Raw genomic sequence first — 19729 nt, forward strand, 5'->3', positions numbered from 1 at the left:
TAGACAGCAGGTGGGTTTCTGACCTGTCCATCTTTGTATGTAGAGAGGTAGCCGATGTGGTATTTTTGGAGTCAGAGGACTTGGACTAAAATCCTGGCATTGCTCCTTATGACCCGTGTGGCCCTCTTTAGGTCTCAGTTTCTTTACCTGTAAAATGCAAGGGTTATCTATTGTGCTCAAAGAAATAACAAGCAATTGCATGATAATATATGTATAACCCAGATCAAATTGCTCACCATCTCTGGGAAGGGAGGAAGGAAGACATTTTGGAACATATAACTTCAGAAAACTCGTGTGTGGAAAATTGTTACATGTACTTGGTAAAAAAAATCTTTACAAATAAAAAAAAAGGAATGACAAGATCACACAAAAACCTGGAAAGACTCATACAACGTGATACAAAGTGAAGTAGAACCAGGAGAATGTACACAGGAACATCAATAAAATACAATGATTAAGGCACCTGAGTGGCTCAATGGATAGAGTCAGGTCTGAAGATGAGAGATCCTGAGTTTAAAATCTGGCCTCAGACACTTCCATAGCTGTTCTGACCTTCTGCAAGTCATTTAACCCCAATTGCCTAGCCCTTACTGCTCTTCTGCCTTGGTACTAATACTTAGTATTGATTTTAAGACAGAAAGTAAGGGCTTAAAAAAAAAAAGTACAATGATCAACTATCAGTGACTTAACTATTATCAACAATGTAAGCATCCAGTACAACCTCAAGTGATTCAAGACAAAAAAGCCTATCCACTGTTATAGAAGGAATTGACAGGAGTCCGAATGCAGACTGAAGCATGGCATTTTTCACTTTATTTCCCCCATGAATCTTTCACAAAATGATGAAGATTGTATATTGTAAAATAACACACATACCACCTATATGATATTATCCCTTGTCTTGGGGAAGGGAGAGATATGGAAGGGAGGGAGCATGGATTGAAAAATATCAGAGATAGAAAATTTTCGGAAAGTGATTATTGAAACTTGTACCAACGTAACCTGGGAAGAAAGAAAAACTTAAAATGAATAAATAAAAAGAAAGAAATGTTTAAAATTTTAAAAATTAAATGCAAGGGTTAGACTAATCTTCTAGTGATCTTCCAGGCCCCACTCAGCGATGAATGATCCTATGAAATAATATAGTTAGTTTCAGACTTTCGGGCTGTTTTGTATACTTTTTTTCTCACCAAGGTTCTGACTTGAGGATTGAGCTAGTATAAGCAGAAAAGTAATCCCCAAAAGTGACCTTACAAAATCACTGGATGTTCAAGTTGGAAAGAACCTCAGCAGTAATATAGTCCAATCTGCACCCTAAGGAAAAAAAAAAACCCTACTCAACCGACAAATTATCATCCAGCCTTTCCCTGAAACTCTCCAGTGAAAGGGACCCCATTACATCTTTAGGGGGTTCATTTCACTTTGAGATAGCTGCATAAGTTTTTCTTTCATTCTAATTTTGTCCTACTTAAAAGGGCTACTTGTTCCCTCTAAGAAGGCTTTTATTTTATTCTAAGCCAACAAAAATGGCCTTGGCAGTTTCCTACCCCTTCTATCTTACCTCATCTTCTTTCCTTTTGATAAATTTGGGGAAACAGGGAGAAAGGATACCCAGCATTTCAGTGGCAAAGAATTCAACCACCTCCTTTTTCTCTTTCTCCAGTATTATGGAATATTATACCCCGAAAATTATATACTTTGGTGGTTATTGTACTGGGCAGTTCCCAGGATGGACCTGTCTGCTTGGGACAGTTCTCTGCTTGCCAGTTAAAATGTTAGGTAGGCAAAAATATTCCCATTCTTCCTTAGGAGACAATGAAATTAAATAGGAAAAACCCTAGCCTGAGAGTCAGCAGAGCAACTCTGCCAAGTGATTTAAAGCAAGTTATTTTCCTTTCCTGGCCTGCAGATTTCCCATCTGTTTATGAGTTAGTACCAAATTATCACTCAGGTTCCCCCAGCTTTTCCTGGATTTGAATACTATGGCCCCATGAATGTGGGTGCTCTTTCCAGAAGTGTCCATCATAATCAATTTAGTCTTCTCATTCTTTTCTTAAAAATCTAAATCTCCCCCCCTCCCATAAATCCTACAAGAGGAGCCCCTCAAGTGCTTTCAGCTTCCCTCTGATACTTTTAACATCTCATAGGAGTACTAGTGTATGTAGCTTTGGGGTTCCCCATCTGTTACTCTACTTTCTCCCTGAATTGTAGACATCCTTGGTATTCTGGGTAGGCGATGGGGTTCCTCAAAGCTGCCACTGCTACTGGGAGGGAGTTGGAAAGGTGCATAAAGGTAAATCAGGCTCACTCTAGAAACCAGGACTAGTCCATTTCCGGGCCTTGAACTGCTTTGGAACAGAGGAGAGTCCGAAAAGGGTCTGGGGAGTGCCTTTCATTCCAACCAGGGTTTTTATTCACTGCCTCAATGACTACCTAGGGCATACACCTCTGGAAGCCTTCGGGGCAGGAAAGGGGAGAGAGAAGATGATGCTTAAGAGTCAGGACCTCGGGAATTCTGGTCCAGCACCAAGACTAGGATACAGAGACTACAGCATGAAACGAACATGAAAGAGATCTAGCAGCCACTAAATGTGTTTGTAAAATTTAATCTGTGCTGACGTTTTACCCAACAGAGATTATGAACTCCGATGTATGCTGGCGCTACATTTTATCTAAACTTTGCACCTCCTACAAATGATTGTTTCCAGTTTATCCTTTGTAAAAAGTATTTGTATTCAGTTGTTTGCCTTTTGTCTCTCCATTAGATTGTAAGCTTCCTGCAGGGAGGGATTGTCCTTTACCGATCACTGCAAACCTCCCCAAGCCCCCGGCCCCGGCCCCCGCCCCCAGAGCTCGGCCCAGCTCCCGGATTTAGGCTTTTAATATAGGATCACTGATTGTTGACTGGGAACCAGTCCCCGCACCCTGGCCCCTCCCAGGTTCTGGCACCCCACGCTCTCCACCCTGTGTGAGCACGCATCCTGTTCCCGCGTGCCTCCCTCTTGGTCTTTAAAGGGAGATGGGGAGGCGTGCCGCTGACCCCCTGAGGTGCACACGGTGGGAGAAGAGAGCTGTCGGCCAGTACTCGGAATGCCGGCCATGGTACGCAAAGGCTGTAATTTGATAGAAGCCGTGGAAAATGTCTCTGACCAGGTGAGAGAGGTCCCTAACCCCAGCTCAGCCGCCCCTATTCCTGCATCTCAATGGTACCTTCCAGCCTCCTCGGCGGCCTGGCGCGAGAGGGGGACTGGATTATACCACTCACTCTTGGGAGTGATGGGAGGGCGGGAGTTTTAGAGGGCGGAACTAAGTTGGCTCGCACCTCTTTGGGGACAATGAAAAGGAGATTTGGATGTGTCTGGGGAAGGGGGCGACTTTTCTGCTTTAACAGGGTGGGTGCTCTGTGCATTTTATTTTCCTCTTGTCGGATGGGTTGTTTGAAGGGAATGCAGAGAGCCCCTCTAGAGGCTAACGGGGGAGAGGGGTGGAATGGGGTGTGGAGCGTGGGGCCGGAAAGATTAAACTGACGGCCACTTGGGCCAAGTGCGCCCCCGGTGACTTTAGAACAAAAATTGTAAAGACTTCTAGGACTTGGAATTGAAAGGAACCATCTAGTCCAATACCCTCGTTGTACATCAGTCATTCAACAAACATTTTATTAGGCGCTGTGCTAAGCCTTAGGGTTATAAAAAGTGGCAAAAGACCGTCTGCTGTGTGACCCTGGGCAAGTCACTTAACCCTCATTGCCTAGCCCTTACTGCTCTTCTGCCTTGGAACTAATACACGGTATTGATTCTAAGATGGAAGGAAGAAAGGAAGAAAAGAAAGGAAAGACTGCCCTCAAGGAGTTCACAATCTCATGGGGGAAGTGATGTGCAAATACATATATACAAAATGATGGTGAAAGGGGGTTCCAAATGAGTCAAGAGACTTGCCCAAGTTTACACAGGTAGTAAAGTATGAAATACCCCCCTGGAAGGTGTAGCGGGCTTTACTATATTTTCCTCCCCAATTTAATAATGCACACATAGAACTGTCAAATCCTTCGATACAATTTGAGCTTAACTCTATCTAGCTTTGAATTTTTACAAAGTCCTGGGTTTCAATACTAACTCTTCTATTTACTAGGAATTTATTGTCCTGCCATTTTCAGTCGTGTCTGACTCTTCAGCGAATCCATTTGGGGTTTTCTTAGCAAAGATACTGAAGTGGTTTGCCTCTTCTCCAGCTCATTTTACAGATAAGGAAACTGAGGCAAACAGGGTTAAATGATTTGCCCAGGATCACACAGTTAATAAGGTTTGAACTCAGGAGGAAAATGGATCTTTCTGCCTTCAGGCCCAGCACTCCAACTGCTTGAAACACCTGGCTGCACATACTAGAAATCTGAACTTAAGCAATTTGTTTTTCCTTCCTAAGGGCCTCTAGTTTCTATTTTTGTCTGAGTGATAGGGCTTGCAGGGAGGGAAGGAAGGAAGGAAACCAGATCTCTAAGGTTCCTCTGCAGTTCTAACATTGATGATCTTAAGATAGCAAGAGCCAGAACAAGGCTCCCATTTGGTCATAATTTCCAGGTATTTTCCAGTGATGCTAAGAAATTTTCCACTAAGTCTCTGCGATGATAGTGCTTCCACCACCTGGCTTTCCCATTTCACACCTTAATCCATTTCTGTCACTCTTAGTGACTTTTTTTGGCCTTATTTGTTATACTCAGCTCCTAGCACAGTACCTCACATATAATAAAAGTTTAATCAATGCCTGTTGACTGACCTAAAAGAAAACAGTAGTTTTATTTTCTTTTTAATCTGCCAACTGCAATAGAAGCTATTTTGAGCAGTGCAAACAAGCATCCCTCTAATAACATTGAGTCACATGTATGATTCTCCATGATTAAGACAAGGCTAGAGCTGATGAGACTTAAAAGGGAATATGTCTCTACCTGGAACTATGACCCTTCATTACTATTTATGTTTTGGGATAGGTCACTAAAACTTTGTTTCCTTGCCTATAAAATGAGATTTGGATTAGATGCTTATCCAACATTCCTTCTGGGTCAAAATCTTCTGATCCATTTTGCCAAATCCAAAGGGTCTGATTACTTTGCTACTAATACTTATTTCCCTGGTGCGTTATTTCCTCATAATAACTCCGTGAGGTGGGTGATAATGGACATCATTATTCCTATTAAAGATGAACCTAAGAGTAGCTGGGTGGCTCGGTGGATAGAGAGCCAGATCAGGAGATTGGAGATCCTGGGTTCAAATATGGCTTCAGATACTCCCTCACTGTGTGACTTTGGGCAAGTCTCTTAACCCCAGTTGCCTCACTTTTATTGACTTGGAACTGAAACTTAGTATTGATTTTTTTTATTGAAAATTTTTATTTATTTAATTAATTCTTAGTATTGATTCTAAGACAAGAAGGCAAGGGTTAAGAAAAATAAAAAGATGAATCTGAAAATCAGAGTCCAGAGTTACAGAGCTCGGAAGTGACAGGAATTTAAATCCAGGTGTTCTGACTCCAACCTCAGTGTTCTTTCCAAGCATGATGATCCTCTTGGCATTATGATCCCAAAATAAATCCTTTTTTTTTTTTAAATGAACTTCTTATAGCTGGCATCCATTTTTTCATGAAATTAAACTCAGATTTGGGAGAAGAGAACCCCGGGTAATAGGCTACCTAGATGATCATTATCCTAAGGTAGATCCTATCTGTACTACTTAATTTCCCTTCTCTGGATCTCAGTTTTCCCATCTATAAAATGAGGAGAGGAGATTAAATGATCTCTGAAAGTCCCTTTCAGCTCTGAATTCTATGATCTTACAGATCATAACTCTTTTTTTTAATGTAGTTGTCACTCATTTTAGTCATGTCCCACTCCTCATGACCCCATTTGGGATTTTCTTGGCAAAAATACTGAAATGGTTTTCCATTTCTTCCTCCAGCTCATTTTACAGGTGAGAAAACTGAGGCCAACAGGGTTAAGTGACTTACCCAGGGTCATATAGCCAGTATCTAAGGCTGAATTTGAACTCAGGTCTCCCTGATTCCAGGCCCAACACTCTATGACCACTACACCAGCTAGCTGCCTTTTTTTTTTAAATGATCATTTTACAAATGGATAATAGTCATTACCAGAAATTAAGGATCAAAAAGTATAATATGTAGATCTAGATTTGTGGGTTTTTGTCAATCAACTAGCAATTACTACATGCCTATTACATACATGTATGTATACATACATAAACACATATACACACATTTTATATATATACATATGCATAAGTTTGTATATGTATATTTCAACTGTCTTTTGCCTGAAAAAGAAAGACAAAAGACAGTTTGTGCTCTCAGGGAGTATATTGTCTTTAGTCAAAGAACCAAAGTCTCTCCAAAGCTAAGACTGGTGGTTTTTGCCTTTGATAGTCAAAACTAGTTGGCCCATTTTGCTTATTTGGGGTATAAATGGTATAATGATAAGGGCATTGAAATGGTTGGCAAAGGGGGCAGCTGGGTTGGCTTATTCCCAAAGTGGGTGCCACCGCCCCCTGGTGGGTGCTACATCAATCCAGGGAGGCAGTGATGGCCACAGGTGCATTTATCTTTCCTATTAATTGCTATTAAAATTTTTAAAAATTAATTTCCAGGGGGCTAATATTTTTTCTGGAAAGGGGTCGGTAGGCCAAAAAAGTTTGGGAATCACTGGCTTAGTAAATTGAGAGTCAGGCCTGAAAATGGAAGGTTGTGGATTCAAATCTGATCTCCGATGCTTCCTAGCTGTGTGACCCTGGGCAAGTCAATGAACCCCCATTGCCTAGCTCTTACTACTTTTCTGCCTTGGAACCCAGTATTAATTCTAAGATGGAAGGGAAAGATTTTGAAAAAAAGAGGGGGGAATGGTCATTAAAAATCTGGATCCTGAGCCAGTTGGGCCACCACGTCACCCTGGCCCAGTCTCTTCCTTACCCTGGGGCTGCAGCCACTTCACCTCTCTCATCTGTAAAAGAAGGGTAGCACCTGCCTCTTATTAGGGTTGTTTTGAGGATCAAATGAAATAGCATATATAAAATGTGATTCTCCCTCTGTCAAATGACGGGATTGGACTTGGTAATCATCTAGGGCCATCTTGCCCTGCTGGGACAGTCTAGAAGTCATCGTCACGTGGTTCACTTGCATTACTGGTCCAGGCCACATCAGTTCCCTTCTAGGTTCTTGCTCTGCCTCCAGCCTCTGATGCTGGCCCCACAAGCACTTCCTCCCATGGTAGGTCTTCCCAAGGTGTTGTTAATACTCAGCTGTACTCATTATTGCTAACTCTAAGGAGTCAATTAGGATGGTGGGGAACCCAGCAGCCAGAGCTCATCTGGAGGGAATTACAGTGTTTAAGCACTACGGATATGGGAGGGGGCTGTGGGTTGGGACTTGTAGTTTGACTGGCATTCATTGCCACGTTAAATGACTTAGAAACTTCCACAGTTTAAACCATATGAGCTTTCTGGACCACCTTCGAGACAGCTTAGAAATCACATTTTCCTGAAAACTTTCTTCCATTTTTTCCCCTTTCTTCCCAATCACCATTGAAAAAATGATCATTTCAAGGAAAGCTAGGTGGTTCAGTATAGAGAGCCAGGCCTGGAGATGGGAAGTCCTGGGTTCAAATCTGGCCTTAAATACTTCCTAACTATGTGACTTGGGTAAGTCACTTAATCCCCATTGCCTAGCCCTTGCCGCTCTTCTACCTTGGAACCAATACACAGTATTGATTCTAAGACTAAGATTCTAAGGTTTAAATAAATAAATAAATTCACTAATTCATTCAAACATTTACTGACTATTTACTATGTGCAATGTTCCCTGCTAACCATTACTAGGGATGCAGAAATGAATTCTTTGTCATTCCCACCATTAAAGAGCTTATATCTGAATAGAAAAAAAGTAAGACAACTGATCATTTTTGTTATTGTTCAGTCATGTCCAACTCTCTGGGACCCCATTTGGGATTTTCTTGCCAAAGATACTGTAGTGGTTGGCCATTTCCTTCTTCAGCTCATTTTACAGATGAGGAAACTGAGGCAAACGGGATTAAGTGACTTGCCCAAGGACACATAGCTAGTAGCTGTTTGAGACTGGATTTGAACTCATGAAGAGGAATCTTCCTAACTTTAGGCCTCTCACTCTATCTATCCTCACTGCCACCTGGCTGCCCAAGGCAGCAAATGATAACTAGCCATTACATTGTACTTTAAGGTTGAAAAAGAACTTTTTACATATGTTATCTCATTTGATCCTCACAGCAACCGAGGAGTTAGTAGGTGCTAAATTTGCTTTTTTTTTTTTTAACCCTTACCTTCTGTCTTGGAGCCAATACTGTGTATTGGCTCCAAGACAGAAGAATGGTAAGGACTAGGCAATGGGGGTCAAGTGACTTGCCCAGGGTCACACAGCTGGGAAGTGTCTGAGGCCATATTTGAACCTAGAGACCTCCTATCTCTAGGCCTGGCTCTCAATCCACTGAGCTACCCAGCTGCCCCCATCCTAGAATTTATGAATGAAGCTCCTTTTGAAGGCAGATGTCTTCAACTCCTTGACATTGGTATCTTAGAGATAACTCTGTTCCCTGCCCCTCGGTCTTGTATTTCTTGCCTTCTCATTTTCCTTTCCGGCTATCTCACTTAACCAGTTCCTTCGCCTAACAAAGCGATTCCTGCCTCACCTGGCTCGCCTCTGTTTGATCAGCACCTTCCTAGAAGATGGCATTCATACCTGGTGGCAGTGGAATGAACAGAAGGAGTCCCTCCAGATGTCTGGGAGTAGCAGCCCTCTCCTGGCATTCATTTTGGGGATGATCAATACATTTGGGCAGCTGGGTAAGACTTTCCACTAATCTAGGGTTCATCTCTGTGTAGAAGGGCTGCTGGAAGATGGAGACAGGAAGATGATCGGGTCAGTATATAGACAGGAGTCTCAGTGGATGCAGAAGGGGCTGAGAAGTGGAGGAAGGAGAATTAATGCTATCATCCTTAAATCTGGTTCCTCATTCTTTCTATTACAGTGGGATGTGTGTTGATTTTAGTCCAGAAGTTTGTTCCTTGTGCCTGTTTTGTGCTGTTTGGAATCATTTTCATGCAAGTGAGTTAAGAGGCAACTGCGTCAGTAAAGATACTGATCCCCAATGAGAATGACTAAAAATTTGGGGAGCAAAAATACTCTAGGTCTGCTCTCAGCTCTGCCACTGTGACTTGGTCAAGTCACTTTCAGTCTCTGGGCCTTCGTTCCAAACTCTGAGGAATGAGGGCTTTCGGACCCACCAGCTAGAAACCTCTGAAACTTATGATGCTGCCACAAGCACGGCCGCCTCACCTATGTAGACCTTCCTCACAATCTCTGAGAGACTGACTAACCTTTGCTTAGCAATGTTCTTTGCAGTCAGACTCTGCTTATCCGACCTTTCTGCTCCCAGAATATTTGCATTACAAATATTGACTTCCCTGACACCAACATATTCTTAGCACAGAAGCTGGCAGGTCTCTTGAGCTGCATCCAAAAGTCTCTTCCTGCATCTCAAAGGTCACTCTATTCTCCCAGGTAACAGTTCAATGGAAAGAATGCTGAACCTCCAGTCAGAAATGTTTGGGTTCCTCTTTTGCTTTGTATCATCATTTATTGTTGTGCAATCATCTTGGGCCAGACCCTTCATGACCCCTTTTCTTGGCAGCTGTTGGAATGGGTTGCCATTTGTTTCTCCAGCTCATATGACAGATAAGGAAACTGAGGCAAACAAAGTAGAGTGACTTGCCCAGAGTCATACAACTAGGAAGTGTCTGAGGCCAGATTTGAACTCGTGAAGATGAGACTTCCTGACCTCCAGGTCTAGCACTCCCCATTGCTACCTTACCATTACTTAGGAAAGTACTTCCCCTCTCTAGACCTCAGTACCTCAGTTCCTTTATCTGTAGAATGAGGGGATTGGATTAGTTGGTTCTGAAGGGCTCTTCCAAACCTAAATCCTGAGATCCTGAGATCTCATGGATACACAAAGTATTATTCTTTTCTTTTCTGAGTTTATTCACATCAGTGCATTGAGATGAAAGAAGAACCAGGTTCCAAAGCTTTTCATCCAAAGGGATGAAAGATCCCAAAGGCGTCAGTCATATTTGGAGTTCTAGATGAGAAGGATTTTATACTGGCCCTTCAGGAAGGAGCCAGAGGGAGGGGAGTGGAGCCCAGCCCTACCTCTCCGGGGAGCCCCCATTAGGAAGAGTAGCACAGGTGTCCAATCCAGCAGCATAGGGGGCTTCCAGACAAAACAGCTGCAAGCCTTCCCACAATAAGCCAGCCTGGGGGGCCCCAGAAAGTGCACACTGCAGGACCCAAAAGCAGCCAGGCCTTCCCTAAGCCCCGGAGTAGAGCACAAAGGAATAAGGAGTCCTATATTCCCTTCCAGCTCTGCCTGTTTCTGGTTATGGAACCTTGGTGCCTTCTACTTTCTCTATTGCAACTCCAACCATCAAAGATCCTGCTGAAGTGGGCAGCTATGTGGCTCAGTGGATGTAGAGCCAGGTCTAAAAACAAGAGGTCCTGGGTTCAAATTTGGCCTCAGATACTTAGTAGCTGTGGGACCCTGAGCAAGGTGCTTTAACCCCCATTGCCCAGCCCTTATTGCTCTTCTGCCTTGGAACCAATACATAGTATTGATTCTAGTACAGAAGGGAAGGGTTAAAAAAAAAAAGATACTGCTAACCGTGCTGACTTGTTCTGAGCTGGTGGCAGGCATCAGAAGCAATAAGAATATCAGCACATATATAGAAGCCACTTCCATAGTAGATAAGTGGTTAAAAGAGATTAAAAAAAATAATTTTCAAAAGAAGAATTAGAGGGTCAGCTAAGTGGCTCAGAAGATTGAAAGCCAGGGCTAGAGATGGGAAGTTCTAGGTTCAAATGTGGCCTCAGACAGTTCCTAGCTTTGTGACCCTGGGCAAGTCACTTAACCCCCATTGCCTAGCCTTTGGCTGCTCTTCTGCCTTGGAACTGATACACAGTATCCCAGTATCAATTCTAAGACAGAAGGTAAGGGTTAACCAAAAAAATTAGAAACTATTATTAACCACAAGGGAAAATGTTCCAAATCACTAAGAGAAATGTGAATCAAAACAACTCTCCAGTTTCACCTCACACTCAACAAATTGACGAAGATGATAAAATATAAAAATATTGTTAGAGGCACTTCAGGATGGCATGTCCACTAATACATGTACCAAGGCAGCTAGGTAGGACAGTGGATAGAGCCTCAGTGGACCTGGAGTCAGGAAGACCCAAATTCTAATCCAGACATAGATGCTTATTAGCTTTAATGGTTTACACACTTACCTTGGGCAAGTGATTTAAGTGCCATCTGCCTCAGTTTCCTCATCTGTAAAATGAAGATAATAATAGTACCCACCTCCCATGGTTGTTATGAAGATAAAATGAGATAATATTCATAAAGTACTTAGCAAACTTTAAAGTATTACATAAATGCAAGTTATTATTATTGTCATATATCCTTGGTGGAGTTGGGGATTGGTCTGAGTATTTTTTTATTTTTATTTTGAATATTTTCCCCTAGTTACATATTTCATTTCTTTCCCTCTCCCCCAAACCACCCTAACCCGCCTTAGCTGACACACAGTTCCACTGGGTTTTACATGTATCACTGATCAAGACCTAATTCCCTATCATTGATAGTTGGACTAGAGTTATCATTTAGTGTCTACATCCCCAATCATGTCCGCATCAACCCATGTGTTCAAGCAGTTGTTTTTCTTCTGCGTTTCTCCTCCCACAGTTCTTCCTCTGAATGTGGCTAGTTTTCTTTCTCATAAGTCCCTCAGCCTTGCTCTGGATCCTTGCATTGCTGCTAGTAGAGAAGTCCATTATGTTCCATTGTGCCACAGTGGATCAGTCTCTGTATATAATGTTCTCCTGGTTCTGCTCCTTTCACTCTGCATCAGTTCCTGGAGGTCGTTCCAATTCACATGGGATTCCTCCAGTTCTTTATTCCTTTGAGCATAATAGTATTCCATCACCAACAGATACTACAATTTGTTCAGCCATTCCCCAATTGAAGGACATTCTCTCATTTTCCAATTTTTTGCCACCACAAAGAGCACAGCTATAAATATTTTTGTACAAGTCTTTTTCCTTATTATCTCTTTGGGGTATAATCCAAGCATAGTTCCAAATTGCCATCCAGAATGATTGGATCAGTTCACAACTCCACCAGCAATGCATTAATGTCCCAATTTTGCCACATCCCCTCCAACATTCATTACTCTCCCTTGTCATTTTAGCCAAACTGGTAGGTGTGAGGTGATACCTCAGAGTTGTTTTGATTTGCATTTCTCTAATTATTAGAGATTTAGAACACTTTCTCATGTGCTTATTGATAGTTTTGATTTCTTTATCTGTGGTCTGAGTATTTAAAAAGACTCTAAATGATCACTCTGTTACAAATAGTAGTAATATGGAAATAGGTCTTGATCAGTGACATGTAAAACCCAGTGGAATTGGTCGTTGGCTATGGGAGGGGGTGGAAGGAGGGGAGGGAAAGAGCATGAATCATGTAACCATGGAAAAAATATTCTAAATAATTAAATAAACTTTAAAGAGAAAAAAAAAGAATCCATGTCTGTAAAAATCATCCTGTTATCTAACCCCTTAATTTTAATTACTAAAAAAATTAACTAAAAATTTTTAAATTTTAAAAATTAAAAAATATATTTTTGGAAAATATTTGGGAAAAATCAACCTTTTGACCCACAAATCCATTGCTACACATATTTTCCAAAGAAGTCATTGATGGGGGAAAATTTCCATTATCTAAAAAAGAAACTTTTTATGTTAGTAAAACACTAAGAACAAACTAGGTACCCATCAACTGGGATATTGGAAAATTTTTACATAGGAAGATTTACATGATTGGTACAGAATAAGATAAGCAAAACTAGAAAAACAAAATATACAATGACTACAAGAACATAAACAAAAACAAAAACCACTCAGATGAAGTCAAATGCTATATCTCTTGGTCCTAGAGGAAAGATGAGGAAATTTGCCTCTCTCCTTTCTAGAGAGTTGGGGGCTGTAGATACATCATCACAGTCAGATGAGATCATTGTGTCCCATTATTTCATTTATCCATTTTTCTTTTGAAAGGCCAGAGTAGGGCACAAGGAGGATGTTGGCATTGCTAGATTTTTTTTAAACTCTCACCTTCTGTCTTAGGATCAATATTTTGTATTGGTTCCAAGGTAGAAAAGCAGTAAGGGTTAGGCAATGGGGCTTAAGTAACTTGCCCAGGATCACACAGGTAGGAAGTCTGTGAGATCAAATTTGAACCCAGGACCTCGAATCTCTGGGCCTAGCTCTCAATTCACTGAACCACCTAGCTGCCGATGGTGTTTTGTTTTGTTTCATTTTTCAAAAAAGGTTATCAACAAAACATTTTTTAAATTAAAGAAACAACAAGGATTTGGTAAATAAAACACCACATTGCACCAAGAAAGCAGAATTGAAGAGTTCCTTTCTCTGTGTCTTCCTTGCTCTTGACAAATTAATAACAGACCCCACCTTCTCCTTTCATCCATATCTTTCTTTAATAACTTATTGCCTAAACCAGGAAAACTACAGATAATTGATATTGAAACATGCCAGTCTCCTTTCCCCATAACAAAGAAGTGGTGGACAGCAAATACAAATTTGCCCAATGGATTGATCTGGTTTGCGTTCTTATTGGTTTCAAGAGATGTTCTGTTCAAGGTGGAGAGATACTGGGAAGTGACAATATTTTGTTTTTTTAAGTATCAATAAAACATTAAAAAAAAAAAAGAAAAGAGATACTTTATGACCAATCAGAAAAAGATAACTTCCGGTCTGTAGGCCTAGTTCTCAATCCATTGAACCACCTAGTTGAACCAAAACTTATTTTTAGTGTGGATCTTTTTGTCCACTTCCTAGCTTCATAACTCTGGGCAAGTCACTTAACCTCTCATTGCCTGACAAAAGGATCCACTAGAAAAAGAAATGACAAACCACTCCAGTATCCATGCCAAGAAAACCCCACGGATAATAGTCCATGGGGTACAGCATTCTTTGTCCAATCAGAAAAAAAAAAAAACCCACCAACCTTACACTTTATGGCCAGGCAAAAAAGCAATCAGCATGAGTATCTAGGCTTCCAAGCCTAATCTCTTTACATTTCAGAAATAATAGATTCCCTAAGACCATATTTCCCTTTGTAGAGTACCCAGTACATCAACCAACATCATATCTCATCAGTTAAGTGGTAGAGAATTCTTTTGGTTCCCCATTTACCTCTTTGATTTTAAAACCTTTGAAATGCTTCAGAAGCAAGGCTGCATTTTGAGTAAAAGCTATCATTATTGTGAAGATGAGCAGAAGCGCTTGGATTGATTAGAGCTCCCCAGGCTAAAGATATCTTGGACATTCCCTCTTCTTGCTACATGACCATAAAGCATTGAATGGTGGCTAACTAACCTCAAAAGATCCCCTTTTATCAATGAGAAGGGAGGAGTTCCTTATCTCTTAGCCGCCACCACCCTTAATTTTTCTGCCTTGTTGCTTAGGGGGGGAAATGAATTGTATTGTTGGATACGTTTCACAGATTTCCATTTGACATCAGTGGGATAAAAACCCCTTGCAGCTTCCCAAGGTCCCTCACAAGCAGCATGTGAAATGATTAATTGTGGACAGATGCTCTTTTGGTTTAGTTTGGGGGTTTTTAAAGCTCCTGCTTTATCAAAGGATTTTTGTAAAGGGTAGTCCCATGTAGCAGGAGTCAAGTGGGAATCTGTTCTTGAGTTCTACATTTTTCTCCCTGTTTTTGTAGGTCATGGCCTTTGGCCTTCTGTGGAACCTGAGATTCCTAATGAGGTGAGTGAGATTAACTGATGGGAACTGTCTAGCGTGCTCAGTGCTACCCTGGGTGAACTAGTCACCAGGGAGCAGAAAGCCTGGCCTTTGGGAAATGGAGCCAGAAGGGAGGGGAGGGGAGGACAGTTGCTGCATGGATACCCTGAACCAGGGCACTTTTGATGTGGGGCTCCTTTCACCAGAAGGAGACTGTGTGGGTGGATGCACAATGGACATGCCCTGGGGACCATTGCAAAGCTGTGCATTGTCCAGCTTTGGGATCATTACTTCTAGTTCTAGAAAAAGAATACGCTGGGGTTTGGGCCATATAAGCCTTTCCTGTTTCTGTCATCACAATTTCAAGAGGGCCTCAGGAGAACAGCTTTCAAAATCAGTTTAACAAGCATTTACAGAGCTCCCATCACTAGTTGTCTTGACTTTTGTCTTGCCACTGGACTCAGATGACTCTGAAAGAGAGAGTGAGGTCGATGACTTCGTGCCACTCTGCCCCACTTAAATCCAACTGATGCTTGAGGAAAAGGACCTCACCAATAGTGATGTTATTTTGGTCTTCTTCAAATAGGAAGGACAACAGCCATTGAGTTCCCAAGAACGACAAAAAGATTTTAAAGACCATCTAGTCTGATCCTCTTGCTTTACAGATAAAAAAAAACTGGGCCTAGAAAGGTTAAATAGCACCAAATAGTCATCTCTGTCCTGAACAATGGAAATAACAGATATATATATATATATATATATATATTTTTTTTTTTTTTTAAACCCTTAATTTCGGTGTATTGTCTCATAGGTGGAAGAGTGGTAAGGGTGGGCAATGGGGGTCAAGTGACTTGCCCAGGGTCACACAGTTGGGAAGTGGCTGAGGCCGGGTTTGAACCTAGGACCTCCCGTCTCTAGGCCTGACTCTCACTCCACTGAGCTACCCAGCTGCCCCTAACAGATATATTTTTAGAATTCTTCTTCCGATATCTACTCATTCTTAAACTGGAGGCATTTGGGTGACCTTTAAAGGATGTATCTAATCAAATGTCATCCTATCTAACATCAGGAATAAGGCTGGATTTGCCCAATTTTGCTGAAGATTTTCATTTATCCTGTGTTCCTGCTTTGCTGGATCTGAGCTGCGTGACATCTTCATTTCCTTTTTTCCCTCTGGTTCCCTCCGTGGTTTCTCAGGAACATTGCTTTGGCTGGTGGTCTGCTGTTTCTCTTAGCCGAGAGCCGGGCAGAAGGGAAGTCCATGTTTGCTGGAGTCCCCACCTTGGACTGTACCTCCCCACAGCAGTACATTCAGCTGGGAGGAAGAGTTCTTCTCCTCCTCATGTTCATATCGCTCCTACACTTTGAAGTGAACGTATTCACTGTAAGTGACCTGCGGACCCTTCATTTCCCTTTCCCTATTTGTCTTTTTCCCCCCAAGTGTTTCAGAGCCTCCCCTAACCTTGTAGCACTCAAACAGGCGCCTCTTCATCCTTTACCCTTTGATCTTCCCAATCCTGTTCCTCCCTTTCTCCTGACACATTGCTGTTATTTATTTCACCCTTCAGTTCAGCTCATCCTATTTGTCTGTCTACATATATTAGCAAATCAGCCACATAGAAGAGTCTATTAGGGTGGCCTAGATTCTTGGAAAGGTCACTTCAGGAGACTGATCAGAAAGATGTCTCCTATTCCCAACATGGTCAGTGCCCTTGCCATAATAACAGAGACTGGCCCATACCTCATCCATACTTAAATGAACCCCATTGCCAGCTTAATATAAATTATGTTATGACTTCCATAAATATAAAGACTATTCTCCAGAGATGACACTACTGGCCATTACAGCCTGGAGCCTCATGTTCTTTGGTCTTATTTATTTCAGGCCATACATATTCATGGGGGCCGTGTTGGTTTGGACCATTTAATACCATCGTTCATTGACTTTTTCCAGACATAGGGCTTCTGCCTTTGTCTAAAAACTAGCAATGCAGTCTAAAATGAACCAATCAGGAGCAGCTAGATGGTTCAGTGGATAGAGCCAGGCCTGGAGTCAGGAGGGCTTGGGTTCAAATCTGGCCTTCCTATGTGACCCTGGGCAAGTAACTTAATCCCAGTTGCCTACCCCTTACCACTCTTTTGTTACAGTTAGCAATAATCACACCTCAGTTAAACCTCATTGACCACAATACTGCCACTGCACCAAACTCCTTACCACACTTTGCCTTAAAATCAATACTTAGTATCAATTCTAAGATAGAAGGTAAGGGTTTATTTTTTTTTTAATTAAATAAATAAAATCAACCAATTGGTTGGGCAGCCAGAGCAAGTATTCTATGAATCTATTTTTCTTTACCTCAGTCACCCTACTATTTTATTATAAACTCCACTGTCCTCTGTGCATTTGGGAAATAATGCCAAAGGCAAAACCATCTTTTAAGAATGATTACCCAGAAGAAAAACAACTGCTTGATCACATTGTTTGATGGGGATATGATTGGGGATGTAGACTCTAAACGATCGCCCTGGTGCAAATATTAATAATATGGAAATAGGCCTTGATTAATGACACATGTAAAACCCAGTGGAACTGCTTGTTTGCTACAGGAGGGGGGGTGGAAGGAGGGGAAGGAAAGAACATGAATCATGGAGTCATGGAAAAATAGTCTAAATTCATTAATTAAATAAATAAACTTTTAAAAAAAGAATGATTACCTCTAAAGGGATGGGAATAAGCCCAAAGAGTCATTTGCTGATTATACTTCTTTCATGTCCTTTCTCACTTTGCTGCTTAGATCTTCCAAGATGTCTCTAAAATGGTTCTCGTCATCCTGGTGGCCATTGGATTCAAAACAAAACTAGCTGCTCTCACTCTTGTGATCTGGCTGTTCCTCATCAACCTGGTGGAGAACCCATTCTGGATCATCCCAGTCAACAGGCCCCTTCATGATTTTATGAAGTATGACTTTTTCCATACCACATCAGTAATGGGAGGCCTTCTCTTGGTGGTAGCCCTTGGACCTGGGGAAATTTCAATGGATAAACACAAGAAGAAATGGTGAATAGCACAGCAAAATAATGAAGAAAAGAATGAAAAGAAATGGATTTATTGCCTTCTTGACTTTTAACTCTCTCCTTGGGGAGCAGGAGAGTGTGACCCCTATCTACTCATATCCTCCAAATGTCTCTTATGATTGCCTGCTGCCTCTCAGCAGAGTAGAAATTTTTATTTCTTACCTTGGGCCAGACATATATACAGAAATATATATATATATATATGTATATATATGTATATAAAGTGAAAGGCAATCTGACCTTTAACTATCTTATACTGGGACTTTCTTGAAGAACTTGTATTAATTTCAGGGTGTTGTGAGAGTACTATGTACTCACCTGGGCCACAGGGAGATGCTCAGGCTTCATACCACTTTGTAAACCTAGAACTGTGTTGGTGAACCTGTGATGCACATGCCCGTACATGCTGGTGGAGGGGAGGGCTGCTCCCTTCCCCCTCTGTACACATGCCTGAGGACATTTCTCACATGACCCACCCCTCTACCCAGCAGCCCAATGGGAGCACTTCCCCCCTCCCCTGTCTGAGATAAGGCAGGGGGCTCACATGTGATATGAGGGTAACACTTGGCTCTAAAAGGTTTGCCATCACTGACCTAAAAGAACTTATTGTACTCTATCCACCCAAATTATGTTATCAGGGTTGGATATATATCTGTTGGAGCTATCATTTTCCTTGTTTACTTTGGAACCATGTTTGGGGACCTCCTGTTTGGCTGATTTGGTGGAACCCAATCCTTATCAGCTGTAGAGCTAGTATAATGTTTCCTTTTTGGAGAACAATGTTGAAAATATTATGGCAACACAACCTAGGTACCAGTTAGTGCATTTACAGGGCTCTGCATCAGCATAGGACCACCTCTTCCTTCTCCTCCCATAAAGCTTTCCTTCATGGTCATTTACCACCAAGTTGGTCAGACTTAGGTTAACTTCATTTGTATTTGCATAAAAGTCACATTGGCTATTGTTAGCCATGCATTATCAGCCACTGATTGGGCCAGAATAACCCATCCACAGTAGAAAGCAGCTGCCTCATTGTCCAGGAAAGACCCAGTGAGCTGGCTTTTGATCTGCTCTGCCCTGTAATAAGTGAATAATGTAGCTAATAATATGGAGCTGGTGGTAAAGGTGAGTCACCAGGGGTCTGGGAGCCACTAACTAGATCAGCAGAAGATTTGGGGCTATCAGTGTTGAGCAGCCTGAGCTGTGATGCCCAGTCAACCCCACTGCAGCTGTAGGCTCCTTTAAAGTGATGAGTGAGCGACCTCTCCCTACTGGGTGAGAGCAGAACCCAACAGGAAGTGAAGCTCAACTTCCTAGATACAATGGAGGCTTAGTCCACTACTTCCTTTAAACTCAACTAGTTGATATTCTCTCCTCTCCTCAGTCCCTTTAGCCTAAGGTGGTGATATAATAATTGTAGGAACTCTCAGATTCAGGCTAAGGGATTTATTTAACAGGAAAGGGAAAACTGAGGTAAGAGGGTTTAGGGTCTTGAAAAGCTGTTGCTAGGGGCAACTGGCAAGTGTTGTCAATGAACCTAGAAGGTAAGGTCAGGCTGAGGGAACCAGCCCTCAGCCAGAGATAATTTAACACTGCCCTGATGTTATATGATCCACCAGCTAAACAGATATAGTTGCTAAGTTGATTTAGGGGTGTCTAATCTAGGCTACTCTAAGCTAAAATCCTGCCCACATTCCACACCCAAACCTCCTTTCAACCTCCCGGGGTCCCAAGGGAAAATCAGGGG

General features: G+C 41.9%; 1 protein-coding gene across 1 annotated transcript; it reads left to right on the forward strand.

Annotated features, from left to right (window-relative positions):
* The first annotated feature begins 3075 nt into the window (after positions 1–3075).
* LOC123232095 (surfeit locus protein 4-like) lies at positions 3076–18089 on the forward strand. The gene is made up of 6 exons (XM_044658447.1): positions 3076–3153; positions 8681–8867; positions 9053–9129; positions 14888–14931; positions 16105–16291; positions 17703–18089. Exons 1-6 carry the CDS (start codon positions 3091–3093, stop codon positions 17967–17969), a joined length of 825 nt encoding a protein of 274 aa, XP_044514382.1. The 5' UTR covers positions 3076–3090; the 3' UTR covers positions 17970–18089.
* Positions 18090–19729: the final 1640 nt, after the last annotated feature.

The sequence above is a fragment of the Gracilinanus agilis genome, chromosome 1 (assembly GCF_016433145.1).
Source record: "Gracilinanus agilis isolate LMUSP501 chromosome 1, AgileGrace, whole genome shotgun sequence".
Classification (NCBI taxonomy): Eukaryota; Metazoa; Chordata; class Mammalia; order Didelphimorphia; family Didelphidae; genus Gracilinanus; species Gracilinanus agilis.

What these genes read in the sequence shown, in the direction of transcription:
- LOC123232095 (XM_044658447.1), top strand. Translation starts at nt 3,091, where the DNA reads ATGCCGGCCATGGTACGCAAAGGCTGTAATTTGATAGAAGCCGTGGAA. An exon ending in TGGAAAATGTCTCTGACCAG is followed by an intron (nt 3,154 to 8,680) that starts GTGAGAGAGGTC and finishes TCACTTAACCAG; the next exon opens with TTCCTTCGCCTAACAAAGCG. An exon ending in TTGAAGTGAACGTATTCACT is followed by an intron (nt 16,292 to 17,702) that starts GTAAGTGACCTG and finishes TTTGCTGCTTAG; the next exon opens with ATCTTCCAAGATGTCTCTAA.